Genomic DNA, 21,706 nt, shown 5'->3' with positions numbered 1-21,706 from the left:
TTAGTAAGAGCAACAGTGCTGCAGTTTGGTTAATAAAAGAGGTGCAGGGGCCTTTTCCTGTTGCTGCTGCCTAGGAGAAAGTACAGCCTGCGGTTCACCTTAGCACTCGCATAATTTGCATATAGATGAGAATCATATCACATTACTGCTCAGGGGGTATATTAATAATGTGGTTGTTGAACAGGATACAGTACAGACACTGAAACAGGTGGGGCTCACCGTGCTGGTTTCTGCTGAAGCCACACTGTCCCACATCTTTCTTTTCTCTGAATCAACAACGGTGCATTTCTTTCTTTCTCTCTGTTGTTTGAACTTTGACGAACCTGGAAAGATCCACTGCAGCGTTCCTGAGCAGAGCTCAGGCTGGCTACTTTATTTCTAAATGACTTCCCCAAAAATCAACACCAAACACCACAGGGACACAAAATTGCTTGACCTTTCTGAACCCATCTGCTCCTGTTAGTCCCCACCACTGTTCCACCAAAACCTGCATGACTCGGTGGGTGTGACTTTAAAACTATTAACCATTTAACCATTGCCACAGTCGTATCTCCAGCCAGGTACTGCATCAGGAAACAGCTCACATTGTTCTTCAGAAGGGACAAAAGGGCTCTGATGGTGCTACCTTTGTAAAGTTCATACAACTCACATATTTGTTGGTTATATTTAATTAGTAATATTGAATTGAACTTCTGTGTTTTAGTATAAAGATTCAATCTCATATATAAAAACTAATCACACTTATTCTGTTCTATTTTGTTCTGTTCTATTGTAAAATATAGTAATAATACTAAACTTTATTTATACAGCACTTAACGTTACAAAAAGATTAACAGGAAGAAAAACATGGAAATTAGTTAGTGAGATATTCTGTGCTGATTTATTATTAATATTGTGATAAAAATTTACTTTACATAAAGAAAAACAACAAAAGGAACCGCAGTCAAAACAAGAGACATTCTTTTCTCTACTTTACAATAATTGTATTATAATTACCATTTCCATTTATATTCTTACTATATTTAAAAAAATCCCCCTTGTGCTACTGTGTCATCTGTGAATTTCCTCTTCGCATTATCCATAAAGCTACATCTTATCTTATCTTAACGCAATTCTAATTAACATTAATTATATAGTACGTTTTCAAAAAACGGAAATAAAAGGGTGGAAATGAAAAGAACAAGACAGATTCTGTTCTATGATCAACATAATGATAATCATAGAAATATAGAAATACACAAATGGAAAAAAAAACACCAATTGAAACAATTTTCAGTTCTAATCTATTCTATAATCTCTATCTCCGCCCTGCGTGGTGACGTCACGCTCCGGGCAGCCAGTGAGGCGGAGGGATGGAGGGATGGAGGGATGTGGGAGGAGGCGGAGAGGATGGAGGCAGGGGGGGGTTTCTCTTTCACTCACACACACACACTCGCACACACACACACACACACACACACACAGAGTCAGGCAGCAGCAGCAGCAGCAGCAGCACTGGCGTCGCAGCAGCGCGTCAAGCAGAGCGGCTCTCGGGCTTTGTTCAGTGGATGTGAATGAGCCTGAGCTCCATCACCTGCTCCAGACATGTGGACGGATATAAGGACACTGCTACTTTTACATCTGTTCGTCCTCAGGCTGCAGCTAACGGCAGGTCAGTGTGACAGGAATCCAATAGAATATACCGGTGTGTGTGCGTGTGTGTGTGTGTGAGCGTGTGTTTGTGGTGGGATGTAGAGGTGAGACACTGGGAGCGCTCCTACTCAGTGCGCGTGTGATTTCTGCCAAAAGAGAGGAAAAAAAAAAAGCAAATATACTTAACTTAATCATTAACACTTAAAATTCTGACTTAGTTAATATGAAATCCATCATGTCTCTGTGTTTGAATAAATGCTTGCGTGGGATGAGGGAGGTGAAGAAAAAGCCTGTGAGAGTGTGTCATGTGTTCCTGAGCATCCATACTGCATCGGGAGAGCTGTAGTAGCTGGAGTGGCCCGTGCACGCTGAATCTTTGTCCTCATGACTGCTGACAGACTCTGGGCCTCCTCCTCCTCTGCTGCTGCTGCTGCTGCTGCTGCTCATTATATCCTGAAATAAAACTGGATCAATAACTGAAAGAAAAAAACAAACAACCAAAACAGAGCATGACGCTGAAAGAGGCTCAGCCAATTGACCTGAATGAAGGCTGAATATCAATTAGGCATTCATTTGCAAATGACAGTTGAACTAGTTGCCGTTACTACAACATGGGGGTTTGTCTCTCATCCATCTGGACCCTGTGTGTGTGTGTGTGTGTTTTCTTGTTGCAGCCTCGGATGAGTGTGAGGATGGACAGTTCCAGTGCAACAACAAAAGGTGTATACCGACCATCTGGAGGTGCGACGACGATGACGACTGCTCAGACAACAGCGATGAAGAAAACTGTCGTAAGTGAGACCTCAGTGGAGGAATACATGCAAACAATGGCTGTGAACTGTGTGGGGAAAATAAGACTTGGGATGCAAATATCTCAATAAGGAGGAATGATCTGTTTGACCACAACCCCCCTCATGGCTTGATCAATGCTATACCCTCTCAGAACTATTAGCTGAGAAAATGAATTGTGTTCTTATGATCTGAAAAATGTATCCATAATCTCATATGAAGACATCTCCTGGACCTGCTCCTACCAGATATTAGACTTTAAAGATATAATACAGAACAGTTCTTCATTGAAATGTCCAAAAAGCGACTTGATCTGTGTTATATATTTTGTTGACTTGTGTACCTAAATTATCCAAAAATTGGCGTTTCGTTTTGGTCGCCCTCGTATCTGCTTTATCGGCGGCTTTGCCCGTCTCTGCTGCAAGTTTCGAGGCATAGGATGCACACACTGCTCTCCAGTTAGCCAGCAGGCTGTTCATTCATTCCCCTGTTTGTACTAGAGAAGGGTTTGCGGTTTGAATCCCGGTTTTGTCCGGGGTCTTTCTGTGCAGAGTTTGCATGTGCCCTTCATTTTTGCATAGTTTTTCTCCAGGTAATCCGGCCTCCGCCCAAAATCCAATGACACATACAGATTTGGGGTTAGCTTAGGTGGAGACTCTAAACTGACCATGTGAGTGTGAATGGTCGTTTGTGTTTGTATGTCGACCCCAAGATGCGACCTATCCGGGGTGAACCCCGCCTCTCGCCCAATGTCAGCTGGCTCCAGCCTCTCCCCGAGACCCTCAAAAGGATAGTCAGTATACTTGATAGATGGACGGATGGATGTTTGTAGCTCACCTGTAATGGATCACGATTATTCATTGTAACTTGCTGGGCGCTGCGAGTAAAACTGGAATTTGTTGCGTCACGTAGATTTTCATTTGCAATTGTGGCGAGGAGAACAACTCCCTCGCTGCCTCACGACCATGAAGCTTTCTGTTATTGTTTGGATTGAGAGACCCTTAGCGGCTGAAGTTACATATTGTGCGCTTAATGGTCTGTTCCTGACTGCCATGTTTTTATTGAAGCTTCTTTATCTTAATGTATTTTCTCAAAACAGTTATATGAGGCAGAAAATGCAACAGTGGCTCCCTCAGCTCTCTGTCCTCTCATAATTTCACATTATTTTCATGGTTGAATATATCTGCTCTTTATCTATGTGTTTTCTCCTGTTTGCTCACTGTGCATGACATTACCTTATATTCAGGGAGACATAAAAGCTTATAGTGTCCAAAGAGGCACAAATAAAACCATGTACCGAGTAGGGATTAGCGTGTGTGTGTGTGTGTGTGTGTGTGTGTGTGCGTGCGCCTCAGACCATGTGCGTAGGTGATTTCATCCCTTAGCCATACAGTATAGAAATCTTTGTAAACTCAGTAGAAAAAACAAATGATCTGAAATTAAATAATCACCCTCTCCAATTAGACATGTGTATTTCATATCTAGGCAAAAATATATTCACAACTGATGCTTGTTTTTCTAGATTATCCCCTTTAGCTCCTTGTTGTTTAACTGGCGCATGTGCGACAGCAGATCCTGTTTTACGCTGTGGAATCGAGCGCTGATCACAGTTAAACTGCTCAGTGAACAGTACAGACGCCCGACAAACTTTTCCTGAGCCGTGTTTACCGAGAGAACTTCTCCCCGATCACTATAACGCAGCGCTTTCACTGTTACATGAATATTTTTCAGTTTTCTTCTTATTTTTATGCCCTGAAGAGGAAAATATATCGCAGATCCTTCACTTTCATCAAAATTATCCATCTTCAAAGCACAAACTCACTCCAAAATTCACTCTCAGACATCACATCTTTTTGCTGAATATCTTTCATCACCTGACTACTGGATATTGACTTCTGAACAAATGTATCGGGTTATGCTCAAGAACATCACTTTGACATTGGATAGGGAGGGAGAATCATGATGCTGGGCTCAGTGTTGTGATGACTGTCAGCCATAGGCGATGCTCAACCCAGTCTTGGATGTGTCTGTGCAGAAATAATAGAATTTCAGTTTTCTTCTCTGACTGCGTGCCAGTGGCCTATATTTTTCGGAAGAAACCAGTGATGCTGTGCCAACTCCGAAGCCAAGCTCTGCATGTTTTCCGTGCAGCTACGTTCTCATGTGTCTGGGTTAATTGTGGCTCGGGAGGAATTCCTGCACCTCCCAGGAAACATGTATACATATGTGCGCTCTCGCTCTCGCTCTCGCTCTCTCTCTCTCTCTCTCTCTCTCTCTCCTTCTCTTTATACGTCTCTCTGTCTATGTTTGTTTCTGCTGCTTCTGTCTCCCACAAACTCACAACAACCTGCTCTACACAAGCACTTTGTGATTCTTATACTTGTTACTCTGGAGATGTTTCCATTGTTTCTCTGAAAGCAGCAGGACGTATCCTGGGGCGCGCCAAAAAAAAGCAGGTCATTTTGAGCATCTTTGCTCTTAAAACATTCATGTGTCACTGCCATACACACACACACACACACACACACACACACACACACACACACACACACACACACACACACAGACACTCGTAGAGAGAAAATGGCTCTGCCAGCCTTTCCTCAGAATTCCTTTTATGAATGAAGGAGGAAATTGAGAACGAGGTTTTATTACCCACAGTGTCTTTTCTATCAGTCCGAGCTCCTGACATCTTTAGTGTTTGAGTGAAAACACTTCTCTCCTGAAAGCTGAGACCACTGTCAACCCACGATTTGATGATTGCGACAGTCCGCCATTACATACCCTGTTACATACTGTACATTTTATTAGAGAGTGGCCTTCACTTTCTGCAGCCATCTCCTCTCCTTGTGAGGCTCGCTGTATCTGCGTGGGCAGGTGGATCAGGCTGTGTGTGCGTGTGCGTGTGTGTGTGTGTGTGTGTGTGTGTGTGTGTGTGTGTGTGTGTGTGTGTGTGTGTGTGTGTGTGTGTGTGTGTGTGTGTGTGTGTGTGTGTGTGTGTGTGTGTGTGTGTGTGTGTGTGACGCAGAGTCAGATCCGTCTCTGCATGTGCATCCTCACAGTGCTGGACCGCTGATTGGCTGAAGGTGCATTTATTCTGCCTTTATGGACGAGAACAAATGCCTGTTTCAAATGATGTAACTGTCACTTCCCACATACCTCCAATGCGTCATTTACGTTGACATGGTCGTAAGCAATGCATCCACTAGAGGGCAGCACAGAGGCGATAGTTTCTGACAACAACAAATTTGGCGACGGCGGATAAGGTTGTGCGTCTGCTTGTAATGCCAAAACACAATAGAAGGAAAAGTAGTTTATGGCTGGTAGAAATTACACAGCAAGAAAGAAAAAGTATATAGTATAAAGTACAGTAATTGGAGTGTAGGAAGTGATCAAGTTAGAAAATAGGAGCCTCAAAAGTAGTTTTATTTCTCTCGGCAAAACAGCCAAACCAGATTGTCCACATCTCTGAAGCCACCTGAATGCCCATGTTCCCAAATTTTGTTGACGTTTTGACATAGAGATATAATCAAGGCAGCGTGTTTTCCCTTTTAGCATTGTTAGCAAACAAACTTAAGTTACAAAAACACCAGTCCAGAGCCGGTCCAGAGGAGCCGACACAACGTACAGGGTGAGCAGTCAGACTATCCAACCGGACAGTGTGAACACACAAATCGTGAGTTCTTGCTTTCCATCTCGGACGATTTACTCGACTTACAGTGTGAGGTGGACTGGAAACGGACCGACGGCTCCCTCCGTGTGTAGAGCATAAATGAGCCTTAAAGGTTTTTAGTTGTTCGTCTTTAACCATGTTTGATTTGGAGAAGAGGTTCTCGGGCACATTGCGCAGCTCTGGCGATATTTAATTAATGTGTTGCTATTAAAGTCATTCTCAGGGGTTGAGTCCTGAAGTGCTGTCTGCTATTTCTACATCTGAACGGGCTGAGAGACAGTGTAGCGCAGTGGAGTGAAACTTGTGCTGCACAGACTCGTGGGCTGATGGTCGAGCTTCTACACACAGCAGGAATTACACAGTTGGCTCCTGGTTGACTGTGAAGTGGTCTCTTTTATTTAAATTAAGTTTCTGAAAGGCTGAAGGGAGGGCGTCACTTTCTGTCACTTCTTCTTAAATTCTCGATATATGATTTTACAGTACAATGCCAGGACCAAGCAGCCAGTGACTGAGCGTGTGCAACGGACCGTGCGTGGTTGTGAAATATGCTGACAGCAGAGAACCTGTGCTGCAGCTCCTGATTTATGCGTCCCCTTGTTTTTAACCCGGGTGGTGCAACTTCACGGAACACGTGTAAAAGCCTTAAAAACGTCGTCGCTGCTCATAATCCGAATCATACCCTCCTATATGCACCATTATCCTCCTCCATCCTCCACCCTGTTTTTCCGTTATAACCACCATCCCCCACCAGCCCACCCCCGGACGGCGCTCCCATCTCTTCATCTACCCCACCATCCCCCCTCATCCAAACTCTTATTCCCCGCTGACCAATCACTGGCTGCGTGCACCCACACATTCATAGATTCATAATTCCGTGTACAAGCAAGGGCACAAGTATGGACCTGGTGAATGCTGGCATTAATGCATATGTACATTCTATACAACTTTCGATACCTCGATAAAAAGAAAAAAAGGTCCTAGGCAGATGAGATTATTCTTTTCTTCTTTATTCCAAGCTGCCTGCTTGTTCTCCAGCCTCCAGTCATTCACAGGTTTGCTTCTGGGGGAATGATGTAACAGCCACATGTTGAGCATCAGTAGATTTTTTTTTTCCTGTATTGTTTCTCTAATGCAGCCTTGACTTGGAAAAAATAGCTTTTTATAAAAGGTCCATGGTGCAGAGTGACGGTAGAAAGCTTTGCGTTCATCTTACCTGGTTTAAGAAATCAGAGTCAATGTTTTTCATAAAATGAAACTCAGATTACTGTTCACATGTGTGGTTTATATATAAATTGGAATGGTTTACTAAACTGCTGGTATTTTTCCGTGCATTGCATGTCGGCAGTTTCAGAGGTCTGTAAAGGATTCTGCACACTATTCAGACCCAAGTTCACAACTTGTGAGAAATAAAAGCTCTGTAATTCGACTCACTAGAAAGCATTATGGCAACAAAACAAACGTTGTGCTTTTGCTTTGCTGGCAAATTGCTAAAGAGGAAGTGAATCAGCACCTGTGATGCCCGTGAACGTCTGTGTCAGTCCACTGTGGTGAAATAAAAATAATCAAATTACCAATATTATCCAGTGGGGCAGATAGCATTGGCCGCAGGCTGCCAGTTGCCGACCACAGCTGTAGTTTATTGATGCAGAAGAAGACGTGTTCTACTGTTAGCACACTGCCCCGTCCCCACTTACTGCTACAGAGTGCTAGGCAACTGTTTATTCATTAATAATTTCTATTAATATTGTTAAGATAACGTATTGTGTGTCCAAAGATTTGTTTGTTGAATTAGCAGGTGGATTGTATCATTTTAAACATGTAGTATCAAAAAGGTATTGAGGTATTGACGCTTTTGATATCCTTATACAGTATATAAAGACAGATGAATGCCCACCAATGAACTCTGCTCTCCTACTTTTCGGACAGATGTAGCAAAGTTGAGTCCACATGCACCACAATAGAAACTTTGTTCACCGATTGCGTCATGTTTTTGAGGTGAGGATGAGATGCAAAGCCGCCCGCGCCCCTCGCTGCGTCCCGGAGTTGGAGGCTGCAGCTGAAGCAACAAAAGAACTCTGCCTCGAATTCTCAAAGTCAGATCTGTGCCAACTCTGACACGGAGCTGCCGTTTAATCCTCTTCCTGATTATAGCGGGCGTATCAGCCACTCGCCATCGCATCTGCGCTACCTTCAAAGTCCAGCGCGTGTCCGCTCCACTTTGTTCTCATGCTTGGATGTGATAACGATCTGTTTCTTCTACGTCCGCGTTCATGAATTTTAACATCTGCACCTGAAGAAGAGCTGAACGTGTTCCTTTGTTTTCCTCCGTGATGCAGAATCAGCAAATTGCCTGCCTCCCCGCTTTGTGCTCTTTTTTTTTTTTTACATAATAAATCCTCCTTCGGATGAAAACTCACTTTTAAAACTGCGAGCGCTCTCTCCCACAGCTCCTGGAGTCATTGTTTATGTCTTTATTCTAAGGCCTTTCAGTGGATGCAGCTTCCTCTGCCTGCCGTCACACCATGAACAATGTAAAGCTTGCACCCATGTCCTAATGCTTTGTCTAATACTGAACTTTGAAGCTTTTAAAGCTCAGCTTACAACTGTTACACCTGACACCTTCACTGACTACGTTTACAGGTGCACCGATATTCTGACTATTGACCTTTCTTAGAATAAGACATTACTCGGATTATGGCGGGTGTTTACATGAGCTGCTAAAATAATTATCCATTCATATTCCCGTATACATGTTACAGGGCATAGCCTGTTTATGTCCACTCGGCATACGTTCAACGTTATTGCACCAGTTTTAAAACCCCAACCTTAAATGGTTAATGTGCAGTGCCACCATATACCATTTTTGGATAAAAGCTAAAACTCCTCGTTATTCTGAATCTTTTTTACATCCAGGGCACGTGTCAAGCAGTTAGTAACTGTCGTATGGCACAAAATAAATCCATTAGGACATAATGTGATTAAAATGAATACTGCACAATGTGACTAAGGTCAAAATACTCCACAGGTCTTAATTTAATAACTACATATTCTCAGTATGACCTTATTCAGGTTAAGGTAGTTAGACAATAGTCTTTTCTATGTTGTGGTTTTAGGAATACGTTATGAATGTTTTTTTAGGTGTTCTCTACTTTTTTTTTACAGTGTATGAAAATAGATTATATAATTGTCCAGCACTTTTGGCTTCTCACCATGTTGTTGTTTTTGTGCTGGACTTCATGCTGGGTTCCTGGCAGGAGTGTCTACCATTCTGTGCCTTGAAATGATTCAGGTATTGCGTGGTAACTTGAGAGCAAGTTTCGCTTTTTTTTTTGGTGATGTTTGTGTTTTTGTGCTGATCTGTCAATCATCCCCTGCATTTAATTTCCAACCACTTTGTTGTTCTTCTTCTTCAGAAAGAGAAGAGGGTTTGCTCTTAGATTTACCCCCTCCTTTCCTCTCCTCTCCTCTCCTCTCCTCTCCTCAGCAGTATTGCGACTCTCTCTGTTGATGGGCAGCAGGAGCACAAACATTTTCAGTTAGCTCCACATTTTGAGAACTGTTGGCCTTGTTTTTCTTGCTCTGGCAGGTTGTTGTTGTTCTCTGAGCTCGGCAGGAACTTAACCCAGCAGCAGTATTTTCTACCTCCACCAAGAAGGTTATGTTTTTTCGTTGGTGATTGATAGTTGGCAAAGTTACACAAAAACTACTGGGCAGATAATCATGAAACTTGGTTTAGGTGTGCTATGGGTAAATCAATCAATAGCATTTTATTTCTATAGCCCATGCTCCCAAATCACAATTTGTCTGATAGAGGTTAACAAGGTGCAATATCCTCTGTCCTTAACGCCGGGACGGACAGAAGTGCAATAGATGCAGGTGCAGATCCGGGCTCTTCTTTTCTGTAACATCGAGAGATATTTTATTGTCATATTCAGGGGGTTAGTATAGATGAGTGTGTGCAATTTTGTACAGATCCAAATGAAAAACTGGGTCTAGTGGATTTAAATGTGGTTTTATAAGTGTTGCGGAGCTATAGTAACTACCACCAATGTAGTGCTGAGAAACATAAAGGGGCCCCAGTTACAAGGCTTGCTTTTATTTAAGGGGACTGTTGGTCCTTGGCGGAGGTTTGTGCTCTTCTGAGTGCTACTCTAGTTTTATATAAGTAATGTCCCTTGAATTAAGATGCAGAAGCAGTTTGGCCACCAGATAAGATCTATGTGTAACGCCCTGTTCCAGTTCCTCTCCCTTGGCCCTAGATATGAAGTGTTGCAGTGACAAACAATATCAACTAACGTTATTGAACAATAAACAGTCAGTCAGCATGTTTGCATTAATTATTATAATGTAACGTCAGTCCTGTCCATCGAAACTTCTGCCCTGCACTGAAAACATTCTAACATGAGCTGTGAATATACGGGACATGGGAGTAATGACATTACCCGCTCCTCTCACTCAGACTGTTGACATGTTTTGACGGCGTGAATAGTGATTTTCCTAAAATGCTTGTCACATCTATTTAATTGCATTTTCATTTGCTGCTGGATTAAATTAAATGATTTTGCTGGATTAAAACAACAATTTCATGGTTACTTTGCAAGATTTAATCTTTTTATGAGCATTTCACCTGCAGCGGTCGCCATGTTGACTTCCTGCGTTTGTTCGTAAAGCATTCAGGAATTTCTGTCTACCCCTACGTCGCATAGAGAAATGGCACAACACTATATCCCCCTTCACTGCCACACACAAAACAAAGGGGTTGGGCCAAGTGGTGAAATGGGACAAGGCCTAAATGTAGGAGAATCACACAGTGACATATTCTGCTGATTGTCAGAGAGGCTTTAGGTAAAGAGTCCAACGTGCTTTTCACTTATCAGTGCTGAAAACGTACTTGGTGGCTGCATGTTTTCCCCCCCCTGTCTGCGTTGATGTGTTTGACAGCCGAGCAGTGAGCGGTTGTTGATTATGTGGAAAAAAAAACAGAGCAGGAAGAAAATGAATAAAGTCCAAATTATAGAAAATGGGGAAAGAAATAATTTTGATTTGTAGATTGAATTAAAGAGGTTGTTTGTGTTTCTGTCAAATTCTCTGTGCAATCTTTTTTGTTGTTGTTTTGACACACAGTGTGGAAAGGATTACATTTTGTATCTCTTCAACACGATGATGCACTTTGTGTCAGGTCTGAGTGAATTTAGTATATATATTTTAACTCACTCAGTTGCCGCTCACATAATCACAGCAGAGCCTTAATTAATGTAACGATTTGTAATAGCCTGCATAGAGCGAATGTTTTATGGCAAAAGCTGAATGTTATTTGTGAATTGACTCAATTGAGTATTGAGTCAGTGTTGGACTGATATCTGTCCCGAAGTATTTACTTAAAAATCAAGTTGGAAGTGAAAATGCACATCCCTTGAGAATAGTAATGTAGCAGAAAAGCAGCAGAGTAATCAATAATACTAATCATTATGTAGCCCTGATGTTTTCACATAATTGAATGTTAATTCAAGCAAGATGCTCATTTAATGTTAAAATAGCACGAGTGTAAAAAATGATAAAATGCAGATATTTTACCTTTAGTTATTAAGCAGTTAATGTGATAAACAGTGTGTTTCTTTGAAAATAAGGTAATTAAGTATAAATCAGGTTTTAAATCAGACCAGACATTTTCTCCCAGGATGCTTTGCTATTTGCATTTTCTGTCTTCAAGTGCCAGAAAAAAGTTGAAGGCCATTGCTCTGATACAGCTGTGCGTGCGTGCGTGCGTGCGTGTGTGTGTGTGTGTGTGTGTGTGTGTGTGTTTCCTCTTTGGCTGGCCCTATCTACCCTGTGGTTGCATGTCTCAAAGCCACCTTCCCCAAAGTGATCATTAAGAAGTCTGCGGTTCCAATTGAGCTATTATCTCAGATTAGTGTGTGTGTCGCTATACGCAGAGCTGCTGAGAGAGAGAGAGAGAGAGAGAGAGAGGATGAGTGAGAGAGAGAGAGAGAGAGAGAGGATGAGAGAGCGAGAGAGGGATTAATGTGTGGGTATAAAACATCACTCAGCCTCAGCCTCTTGCCCTCATCGCCCTTGTATTTATCCCCCATTCCACATAACCTTTTAGTGTCCAGCACCTCTGAGAAACCACTTGTTTGCATCATATTTAACTTCACCCCACCAAAAAATCTTTATTTCTTTTAAAATCTAAAAAGCAGATATTTCTGTGGGGACACTCGCAGCTGTGGGCTTTGCCTCATGATAAATGCTGTTTCAGTTCAGTTGAATCATTACAACAACCGACGTGGTATTAAAACAATATCAACTGTAGTTTGAACAGACTGGAATTTTTATTGCGCTAAAGTCAATTCAGACTTTTTTGTGAATAAAAAAAATGTTGTTTAAACGCTGTCAGGGAATCGCTATCAGTGCAAGTTTAGTCAATGTGACTATAGATCAGTAATGTGTCAGATGCTAGATGTTGTGTCACATGCCTCGTGGTGAAAAGTATATCATCCATATTTACATTGCTGTGACAAACGGTTTCCCCTCAATAGCCCCACAGGCTGCTTTAAAAACTGATACATGTTAAGGTGAATATAAAGGTTGCCGACATCAAGCGATTCATTCATTCCCATTTGAATAAGAACAACAGTAAACTTTTAAGAACTAGTGCAGTCTGTGTATGCTTTTGGTGAAACTTTGTTGGTCTTTTAGGCCACAGGTTTAGTTTAGTTTTAAAACGCATCACTGTTGCTATGGTTACTACTGTCGTCCACACTACTGTGGTGTTTCCGACGTTTGTAAACGATGACGCGGTCGCCCCATATTCGCTTCCTGATTACTATCTGTCACGACTCGTCTACCAGCGGTGAATACAAAGCGCTCAAACGCGGTGGCCTCACTGGGTGCATGTGCAGCACGTGGCGGCTGCGTCGTTGATCGGCTGCGTCTCGTGCACATCTGTTGTCCACACAGGGCGCGTGTGTTTGCTGCACAGCTGCTTCGTGAGGTTTCTGCTATATCTACTGTGTTTGCTTGAATTAAAGTAGCCTGTGTACTCCAAATAATTGCCAGTTCTGCAAATATTTCACAATATAAACCTTGTTAAAACAAATGAATGGATTCACTCAACAGACGCGCCCGAGTGGTTTTACTTTGAAACTGTTCCAGGAAGTGTGGCCAGTATGCACGTTTGCGACATATTCCACAGATATAAACATTGAAACTGTGGTGAAAGCTCATTTTCACCGTCTGTTTTGCTGTGAACCGCATGCGGAGGAAATAGGCGAGACCCCGACTCTCTAGAGGAGCAGCGCGGCTCACACTCGCAGTGTGGCTGCTTTAACCTGATAACATGGAATGAAAAGCAAGACGTTCCACCACGCACACGAGCCGCTCACGCATGCAGTGTGGCCCCCCGCTGCAGCACTCCCTGTTAGAAAGAGTTCCACCTCATCATCACTTCAAGAAAAGAAATTCCTGCTCTTACTTTTCACCGTCGCTGTTCCTCGTGTGTTGTATTTTCTGTAACCAAGCAACCAACTGCAGAAGAGACAAGCACACACACGTCCAGTGTAAGTGTGTGATCATGTGTTTCGTGCTTTCTGCTGTGTTAATGGATGGCGATTACGTCTGATACAAAGCTCGTCTGGATGGAGATCGTTTTTTTCTCTTAATTGTGGAGTTGAAAGCTGAGCCACAGTATTGAAACCGGCAAACGTTAGTGATACAGTGATGCAGCTCCACATGGCTCCAGATTTTCCGTGGCAGTGATTCAGTAGTAGCAGTGAAGTGAACCCAGGTTACATTGAGAATCAATAAGACACATGCTGGATGTGTGAGAGCGGCTGCCTGCTCTGTGAACCCAGACCTCAGGGCCGCAGTCATCCAGGCAGACATCGCCTTTCATCCACAATCACTGTCAGAAAAAAAAAACAGACCCACGAGGGGGCTTGTTGGCAGACATCGCAAGAACTGTGGTGCCTAATTCGCAAGTTCTGAGTCATGTTTTGTGAAAAATGCCACTCCATGTGACTCAATAGCCGCGCTCGGGACTCTTTGCCGACAGCTTGGGACCGGGGGGTGAGGTTCTGACTCTCACTCTATTTTGATTTATCTGTTCATGGATGAGTACACTCGCTCATCGTGGACCTACAGAGCACATTATTCCACTGTGAAGTCAAACCAGTTTAACGGAGAGCGTCAGCGGCTCGTGCACGTGGCGGCGAAGTGAAGTGATGAGCTAACAGCTGAGACACAACAGCCGGAGCCCTCAAGTCTCTTTCTTTTTTTACTGATGATTCAGTGAAGCTGGATGAATTATGAGCGTCAGCTCCGCTCAGAGAAGCATCAACAGTCGCCTCTGCTACACAGTGACTCATTACATCACCACCATCCTATTGTTAAAGCTTTGCATGCAGGCCAACCCTGCCATGAAATCATCCCACCTTCCCGCCTGTCTCAAAGGAGCCATCACACCCAATGTGCCCGGTTACTAGTGAACTGGGACCATTGTCTCTCACCCAAAGGGCTGGGGAAGTGTAAAGAAAAAGATGTCACAACTTCATTTGTGACAGAAAGAAACAATGGTCAATAAGGAGCAGGTACCTTTAGGGCTGAGATATTCCATCATTCTATATCATCATTTATATTTCTTCTCTATAAACTTAGTGTTGGTGAACCCAAACAAGTGTTACAACCAAAATGAGTGTACCAGAATGTAGTTTAGCCTTTTGGACCAATAGCAGTAATTTGAGACAGCATTAAGGAATAAGACGAGAGAAAGAGGCTGAAGCGGCTGGAAGGACCGCTTTGCTTTTTACTACATAATGTTAGACTGTTGAGGATTGTCACATGCAATCTAATGTCGAGTACTGTGCCTGAAGTTGGTGAAACCATGATGATATTACAGAGGCAACGAAATAAACAATTTTAAACTAATTTCTGTGCTTTGGCATATAAAAAGCTTTTATTTAAATTGTTTTCCCCTTTGAATTGTTTCAACATATTTATAATGCTTATAAAAGCAAGTGGAAGGAAATGTTATTAGTGATTAAAAAAACTGCAAAAAAGGCAAATCCTGCACAATTTAGCAGATGGAACCACAAGTTTTTACCAACTAATCATTTTGACACAATATATAAAATGAAGTTGTTTTGGTTAACAGTTCTGACAGCTCAATGAAAACGAGTTGAATGAACAGAATAATTATGTTCGACTTGTGTGACTCTGTATAATTTTCATGAAAACCCCAATTAAATTACATTACATTCCCATTTCTATGTGATTGTGCAGACGGCAGTCATTCAGTGTCTCCTCTTCTTCTCAGCTGCTGATTATGTAGCATGAGCTGAATGAAGCTCTTAATGCTTTTATTCATTGTAGTAGTAAAGTGGAAGTGGTTCCTCTTTCCTCTGAATGAGTGATAAATGAGGTTTTCAGCACAAATGCAGAATTTATGAGCTAAACCCAAGATAAATAGGGATTTAATATTGTCAGACACTGCGTTACCTGAACAGCGAAACAGCAAACAAGGATCGGGCTGAGACTCATTCACTCAGCAGTAGTAGAGTTTGTAGTGTGGCAGACGCCTCGCAGCCAGACAGGAACTAATAAATGATAACCAGCCTTCTGATTAGTGGAAGACTGGTTTTACATGCGCTGATCAACAGACTCGCGATGCCTCACACTCTACTCCGTGCTGATCAGTACATAGAAAAATGTGAGCCTTCTTGACTTGATAGGAATGTAACATAACAGACTCTGAGAAAATGTATTTGCTCCGTGCAGAGTACAGAGCTTTTCTGCGGAGCCGCTTTTTGCCACTGCATCAAACTTTCTGGTTTTAAAAAAGCACTCGGCATTTAGAATTTTTAAAAACTTTCTTTGAAATGTTCACAGGGAATGTGATGCATGAACCAAAGGGAATAAAAATGCTACTGTCATTATTGCAAAACGCTTAGTTTTGTCATGATTTAGAATACGAATGTTCCAAAAATCCAGATTTCCAAATCTTTTAAAAATGCCTCTGGATTTCAAATCAAAGAACCTTTTCTTAATTTTCCTCCTCACACAAAGTAATATAGAGCCTCCTCACCCCTTCAAGGAGAGAGTCTCATTTCAGCCACGCCTGTTTTAACTTGAGCTAATATTTAAATTATAGACTGCATAAGAATTTAATGCGCATTTAGGAGTCACCCTGAATGTGTGTGTGTGTGTGTGTGTAGGAGGCAGCAGAGTCGTACCTCGGCACTTCGGCAGAACTTTTCTTGAAAGTGTTGGTTAGAGAAAGCAGAGGAGAGGGAAACTGTTCCTGACCTCGTGATCTTTTGGGAAACCAGATTGTGATCAAAGCTCAAGAGCTAAGCCCTTACCAGAGATGGATATGTTTTAAATGCATAGCCACGGGCCACTCGCATGCACGCACAAACATGCACAAGCACAGACACACACTGACACACACACATTCTGTTGGCTGCAGACTAATGGAATGACTTGTTGTACACAAACACACAACAACACTGTTCTGTCTTGTGTGTGCGCACCGGTTGTGCACGGGAAATCTTGTAATCTCATGTGACACGGATCACCAGAGAGGGATGAACGAGAGAGAGAGAGAGAGAGAGAGAGAGAGAGAGAGAGAGAGAGAGAGAGAGAGAGAGAGAGAGAGAGAGAGAGAGAGAGAGAGAGAGAGAGAGAGAGAGAGAGAGGAGAGAGAGAGAGAGAGAGAGAGAGAGAGAGAGGTGAAAATGACAGGAGAGAAGAAAAAAGAGGGAAGTGTTGAGGCGAGCCAAGGAGAGTGTTGCTATAGAACTGGGGGGATGGAGGCGGGGATGAAGAGTGCTGCAGGGTCATTGATTTGGGAGTTTGTTATTGTTGTGATGCAGATCAGATAGAAGTGTATCGGATAAGATGGGCAGCCCATCAGGAATCACCTGTTGTGTCTCCTTCACGAAGGTCAAAGTTGAGGATATTGTTTTCAGCGGCACAGTCTGCACGGCGCCATGTGTTACGCCGCGCAGACGAGAGAGCTAGCGTCAAGAGAGATAACGGCACTGGCAGCCGTTTGTTTTGAATGAAGACGAACAGAGCAGCTTTACAGGAGGCTTCAGCTTACTGCAGAACATCTGCTCAGCGGCACTGCTGGGAACACCTGGCACACGTACAGCACGCCTGCTCTACTTACAATACTGTTTGAAGTACATTTTCTCCATTTAGCTAGGAAAACAGAGGCTTCCTGTATTTCCATTTGAAACAACAGAGTTCATGTATTTAAATGGCAGTTCAGGCTACAGCCATACTACTACTACGTTTAAGTTTAAAAACTCTGTATCAATTTCACGTCCATGCTAACAGGCCTGAAAATGCATTTCACGTGACCACTCGCGTACAGTGGGCACGCACGTGCCAGTGTGAACAGGAATTGCTCAAATAATAGCTTGTCTTGTAAAATGCAGAATTTAACTGCACATCAGCTTTAAGCAAAGAACAGGGTCGGCAACGCGTTATTGATTGTCCATGTTGTGGAAGGAAAATCATTCAAAATAGAGCTATAGAGCAAACAGTAGACAAAGAAAGAATGTAAATGTGCACCTTGCTGAATCAGGAATTGTGCATGGATGTTGAACATATAACTGGCCCTTCTGTTTAAATTGTGGCCCCCCATATTGTCCTTGGTTTAGAAAAAGCCTAGATCCGCCACTGCTGGCAGCAATACTGATGCAGTTGCAGCAGAGGCATTGACAGGTGAAGGGAGAGATGGGAAAATCATTGCAGCTTAAACAGACCGCCAAATAGGGAGGGTGTGTATGATGGAGGATTGTGGAGAGTGATGCATGTCACATGATTAGAGCAGTGCAGCTCGAGTTGACTCTCTGAACCAGCTTGCAAGGGTTGCTTTGTTTAAATATGCTTCAGTGCACTAGCAAAACATAAGTTTGTTCTGCCTCAACCCATCAGCAGGACCTAAATGAATTGTGCATACTACATCGCTACAGCCCTGCAGTAATGACACACAGTAAAATTGAAAAAAAAATCTCAATCCAGAGCTGAACAAAGATATTATTTGCTGCAGGATTATTATACATGCAGGTGTTGTTGCATCCACCTGTTCCACATCCTCCGATATCGACTCCTCCGACGCGCCTCTAAAATCATTAACCGCTGCATCTTTCAATTTGTAGTGATCCCCAAAGATGCGTCACTTCTTTGTATCCACCCAGCAGAAACCTCACTTTGGCATGCAGCACTACGGCCTACTTTGAATCTCAATGGCGCATACTGTATATTATTATTATTGCAGGTTAGAAATGGCAGTAGAATTGCCCCAGAAAAGCCTTCATTAAATTGCCTCACGCAACAGGAAGCTGCTATTGCATTTGAAAGCTTGCAGCTCATTTCACACAGTGCTTTTGTAAAAAAAAAAAGGTCATGATCTTGACATTAAGTGAAAGCTTATATTCGTTTTATGCCAAAGGCTGGTAGAAATAGTTTTGTGAAAGCAGAAACTTTTCTGATCAAATTGAACTTTCCTGTATCAGCACTAAAGTAACCTCATGTATTTGAGGTGTAGACGAACGATGCGATTCCAAATGAGTCTCCAAAATCTTAACCTATTAGCAATGTTACGCTGCCAAAGCCAACTCAAATATAGGATCTCTATATGGAGATGGACGACATGACTGATCTCAGCCAAAGCGTCTTGATCGCAACCTCGTGCCTGGTAGGAACAGGTCATAAATCCTGCCTCCTCCATGTAAGTCGATTGGACATGGCCCAAACTAAAGAGTCAAAGGACATTTTAGGTAGTTCTTATCACACACGTGTATGTCCAGGTGCTCATTATTCAGATATGTTTGGTTTTATTTAGTTGTTTGATTCTATAAAAAACGAGGTGAAACATGTCATGATTGACAGCTGAGAATCACTGGTCGTATGCATGTATTGGCATGACCTTGCTACCACGGCTCCATACCCCGATCGTTACCGCGGCGACTCTGGCTTCAAATGTGCAAGGTGGCAGTGTTTGTATCTGGGATGTTTGGGCTTCATTCCTGTGTAGTGGGAGGAAGAGGAGAGGTGTCGTCCATCTTTATATCTAGTCTATTATCTTACCTGTCTACAGACAATAATCAGTGTACCCAGCATTGCGTTGAATCACTGATGTGTTGTGTGTTGATGTAGACGAATGTGGATTTTGTATTCCTTAGTAAGTTAGACATTATGAAAATAGCTTGCTTACCCCTTCACTCTCTGTCCCTTCCGTTCAAGTGAGCCAACCAAATGTGCCGTGCTCTTAATGGAGCCACTGAGTGCTACATGCATGAAAAAAACTGCAGTTAAGAGCATAGTTTCTGTGTCACCTTCAGTTTTTTTTCTCCCAGAGACACTCTCCTGGAGATGCAGCGCATACTGATACGACTGTATGTGCAGCAGATGTAGAGACATAGTTGTGCGCCTCAAAAAAGAGGAAAAACACAAATCAGGGACGGGGAGCTCTGCGTGTTGTGACAGTGAAGTCAGTGAAGTGTGGGGGTTGATTGTTAATAATTTACATACATATGACATACAGTATTTACAACTCCTTCCCACCCTCGGGGCATCAAGGTGTAGTCAATCCATTGATATACAACATTAATACATGGCAATAAACAGCTTGTGTCATGGGCCCACTCTGCACAGTGGCTGCATTGTGCTACTGTGCATAAATTCAGCTGCTCCGGTGCTGAGAGGGAAGCTTTTAGTCTGTTTTTATGGTGGGCGGCTGCTGGACTCTTTGATTGACTCCTTTTCACAGTGGGCATTTGGTGGAGCCACACTAAAGGATTTCAGCCCTCACAGAGTCCATCAATGCCTGTCTGCCACTGTGTTCCCCCTGTCTGACTCCAGTGGGAAGGAGAAGAAGAAAGGGTGAGGTGTGGGTGAGAAGAAGAAAAACAAAGGAAAGAAAATAAAGTTTAAAGCTCGAAGCACATAGAAAGGGGGTCTACTTGTGCGGGGTGAGAGAGTGTGCGCGTGAGAGCGCTGCGTTCGATGTTCAAATGCAAACAGCAGCTGCTGCAGAAATCTGAGGGTATCTTAATTACACTGTCGTTGCTAGGGGCAGATTTTCTAGAACAAGAAATTTAACCTCGGGCAGTGTTACACTTATGCTAATTTGCGTCTGCAGAGGGATATGTAAAACCCTGCTCTCAAGGCCTTGTCACAGCAATTTGCAGTGCCTTAGTCTTCAGGCCAGTGGGGGTCTCTCTGTAAATTTGGTCCACTGCATAGCATTGTGTTTCGTGTTATTGGAACTGCAAGGAAAAGAGGGAAAGAAGGAGAGATGGGGTAAAGAGAGAGAGAGAGATGTGGCCCTTTCTCCTTGCAGGGTAAAAGGCTAATCCCCCAATTCCCATTGTAGGCCCTTGGTGAGTAGACAGACACTGTAATCCAGTATGGCACACATTTCCATATACAGGAGGAGCTGCGCTGAAGGCTTTAATGCATTTGGCTGCCTGTGACTTAGATTGGCAAGGCACTTTTAGCATTTATTCTTAAATCCGGACAGATTATAGGCTAAAAATGAATAATGGACTACTGAAAAGTAATGAGACTAGTCATAAACCTTTCTGAGGGCTTTAACAACTATCTTATTTCTGTCTTGTATTCAGATACCGGGATGTAATTACGTACTTAGGGCTGCCTGCAAGCACTTTCATAGATTAATTGATATAGTCTGAATGCAGAGAAATCTCAGAGACCGAAATATCCATGACAAATAGCTCTTGTTATGGCTAATAGGCTTCATTTTAACTTATTTATGATTTATCTAAGTTATTCTCTTTCAACCTAAGTGGTATATGTCTTCATTAGCAAGATCATAGTCTTGATTACTTTTGTCTTCCCAGTACTATGCCATTATTTTTGTTTTTCTCCTTAACCTAACCTGACTTTAGCCTTCACTCCGTGGACCTTTGGTATTGGCCAATACCGAGTACAGACCTGATACCGGTGCATAAATAAAACAACAACTTGTATAACGTATTATAACAGCGGTATGCCAATAACCCTGTATGGGTGTGATGATTGCTGTCATTGTTGTATGACCTGGCTCAGGTTAAACCCTTTGAAAAACAAAAACACACAAAGAACGAATGACATAGAACTTATTTTATGATACAGTTTGACTTTTGAACTGAAAAAGAACACAAATGAATAAATCTAGAAATACACAACAATTAATTAATTTGAATAGCTCAACACATGTTGATACCATGTCTGAATGGGGCCTATAGGATTAGAGGTGAAACGTCAAGAAACACAAGAATCCAGCTGCACCTGTACAACTCCTGAAGATACCATGATCTGGATGGCTGAGAATCACCACAGCCATGGTGGTGGCAATGCCAAGGTTCTTCCTCTTGCTATATATGTGACAGGAGAAGGACGGATAATTTAGCAGCTGTTATCACAAGGGACAGACTCCATTAGTGGCTTATTCCATGAATCGTTCACTGACCTAGTTACACTTGGGAGGAGTGAGATATGAACAACTTGGAAACTAAGGTTTCGACTTCACCGATTTTGTTAAAATTTCTAAAATCCAGGATTTTTGTAAATTTTTGGGGATCTTTAAGTGAATTTCTCAAG

The 21,706-nt window shown here is 42.6% G+C and overlaps 1 protein-coding gene across 3 annotated transcripts in view; it reads left to right on the top strand.

Moving 5' to 3' along the window:
• The first annotated feature begins 1,436 nt into the window (after positions 1-1,436).
• The window catches only part of LOC118118169 (low-density lipoprotein receptor-related protein 8), a 91,337-nt gene continuing 71,067 nt past the window's right edge, over positions 1,437-21,706 (top strand). For 2 of the 3 annotated variants that reach the window (XM_035171117.2, XM_035171115.2), the window contains exons 1-2: positions 1,438-1,651; positions 2,307-2,423. In XM_035171117.2, coding sequence (XP_035027008.1) covers positions 1,585-1,651; positions 2,307-2,423 — 184 coding nt within the window. In that variant the 5' untranslated portion in view covers positions 1,438-1,584. Of the gene's footprint in view, positions 1,652-2,306; positions 2,424-21,706 lie in introns of all 3 variants that reach the window. The other variant, XM_035171116.2, reaches the window with a different exon arrangement.

This window comes from Hippoglossus stenolepis, chromosome 11, assembly GCF_022539355.2.
Source record: "Hippoglossus stenolepis isolate QCI-W04-F060 chromosome 11, HSTE1.2, whole genome shotgun sequence".
Lineage (NCBI taxonomy): Eukaryota > Metazoa > Chordata > Actinopteri > Pleuronectiformes > Pleuronectidae > Hippoglossus > Hippoglossus stenolepis.
This window is presented reverse-complemented; position numbering and strand designations above follow the sequence as displayed.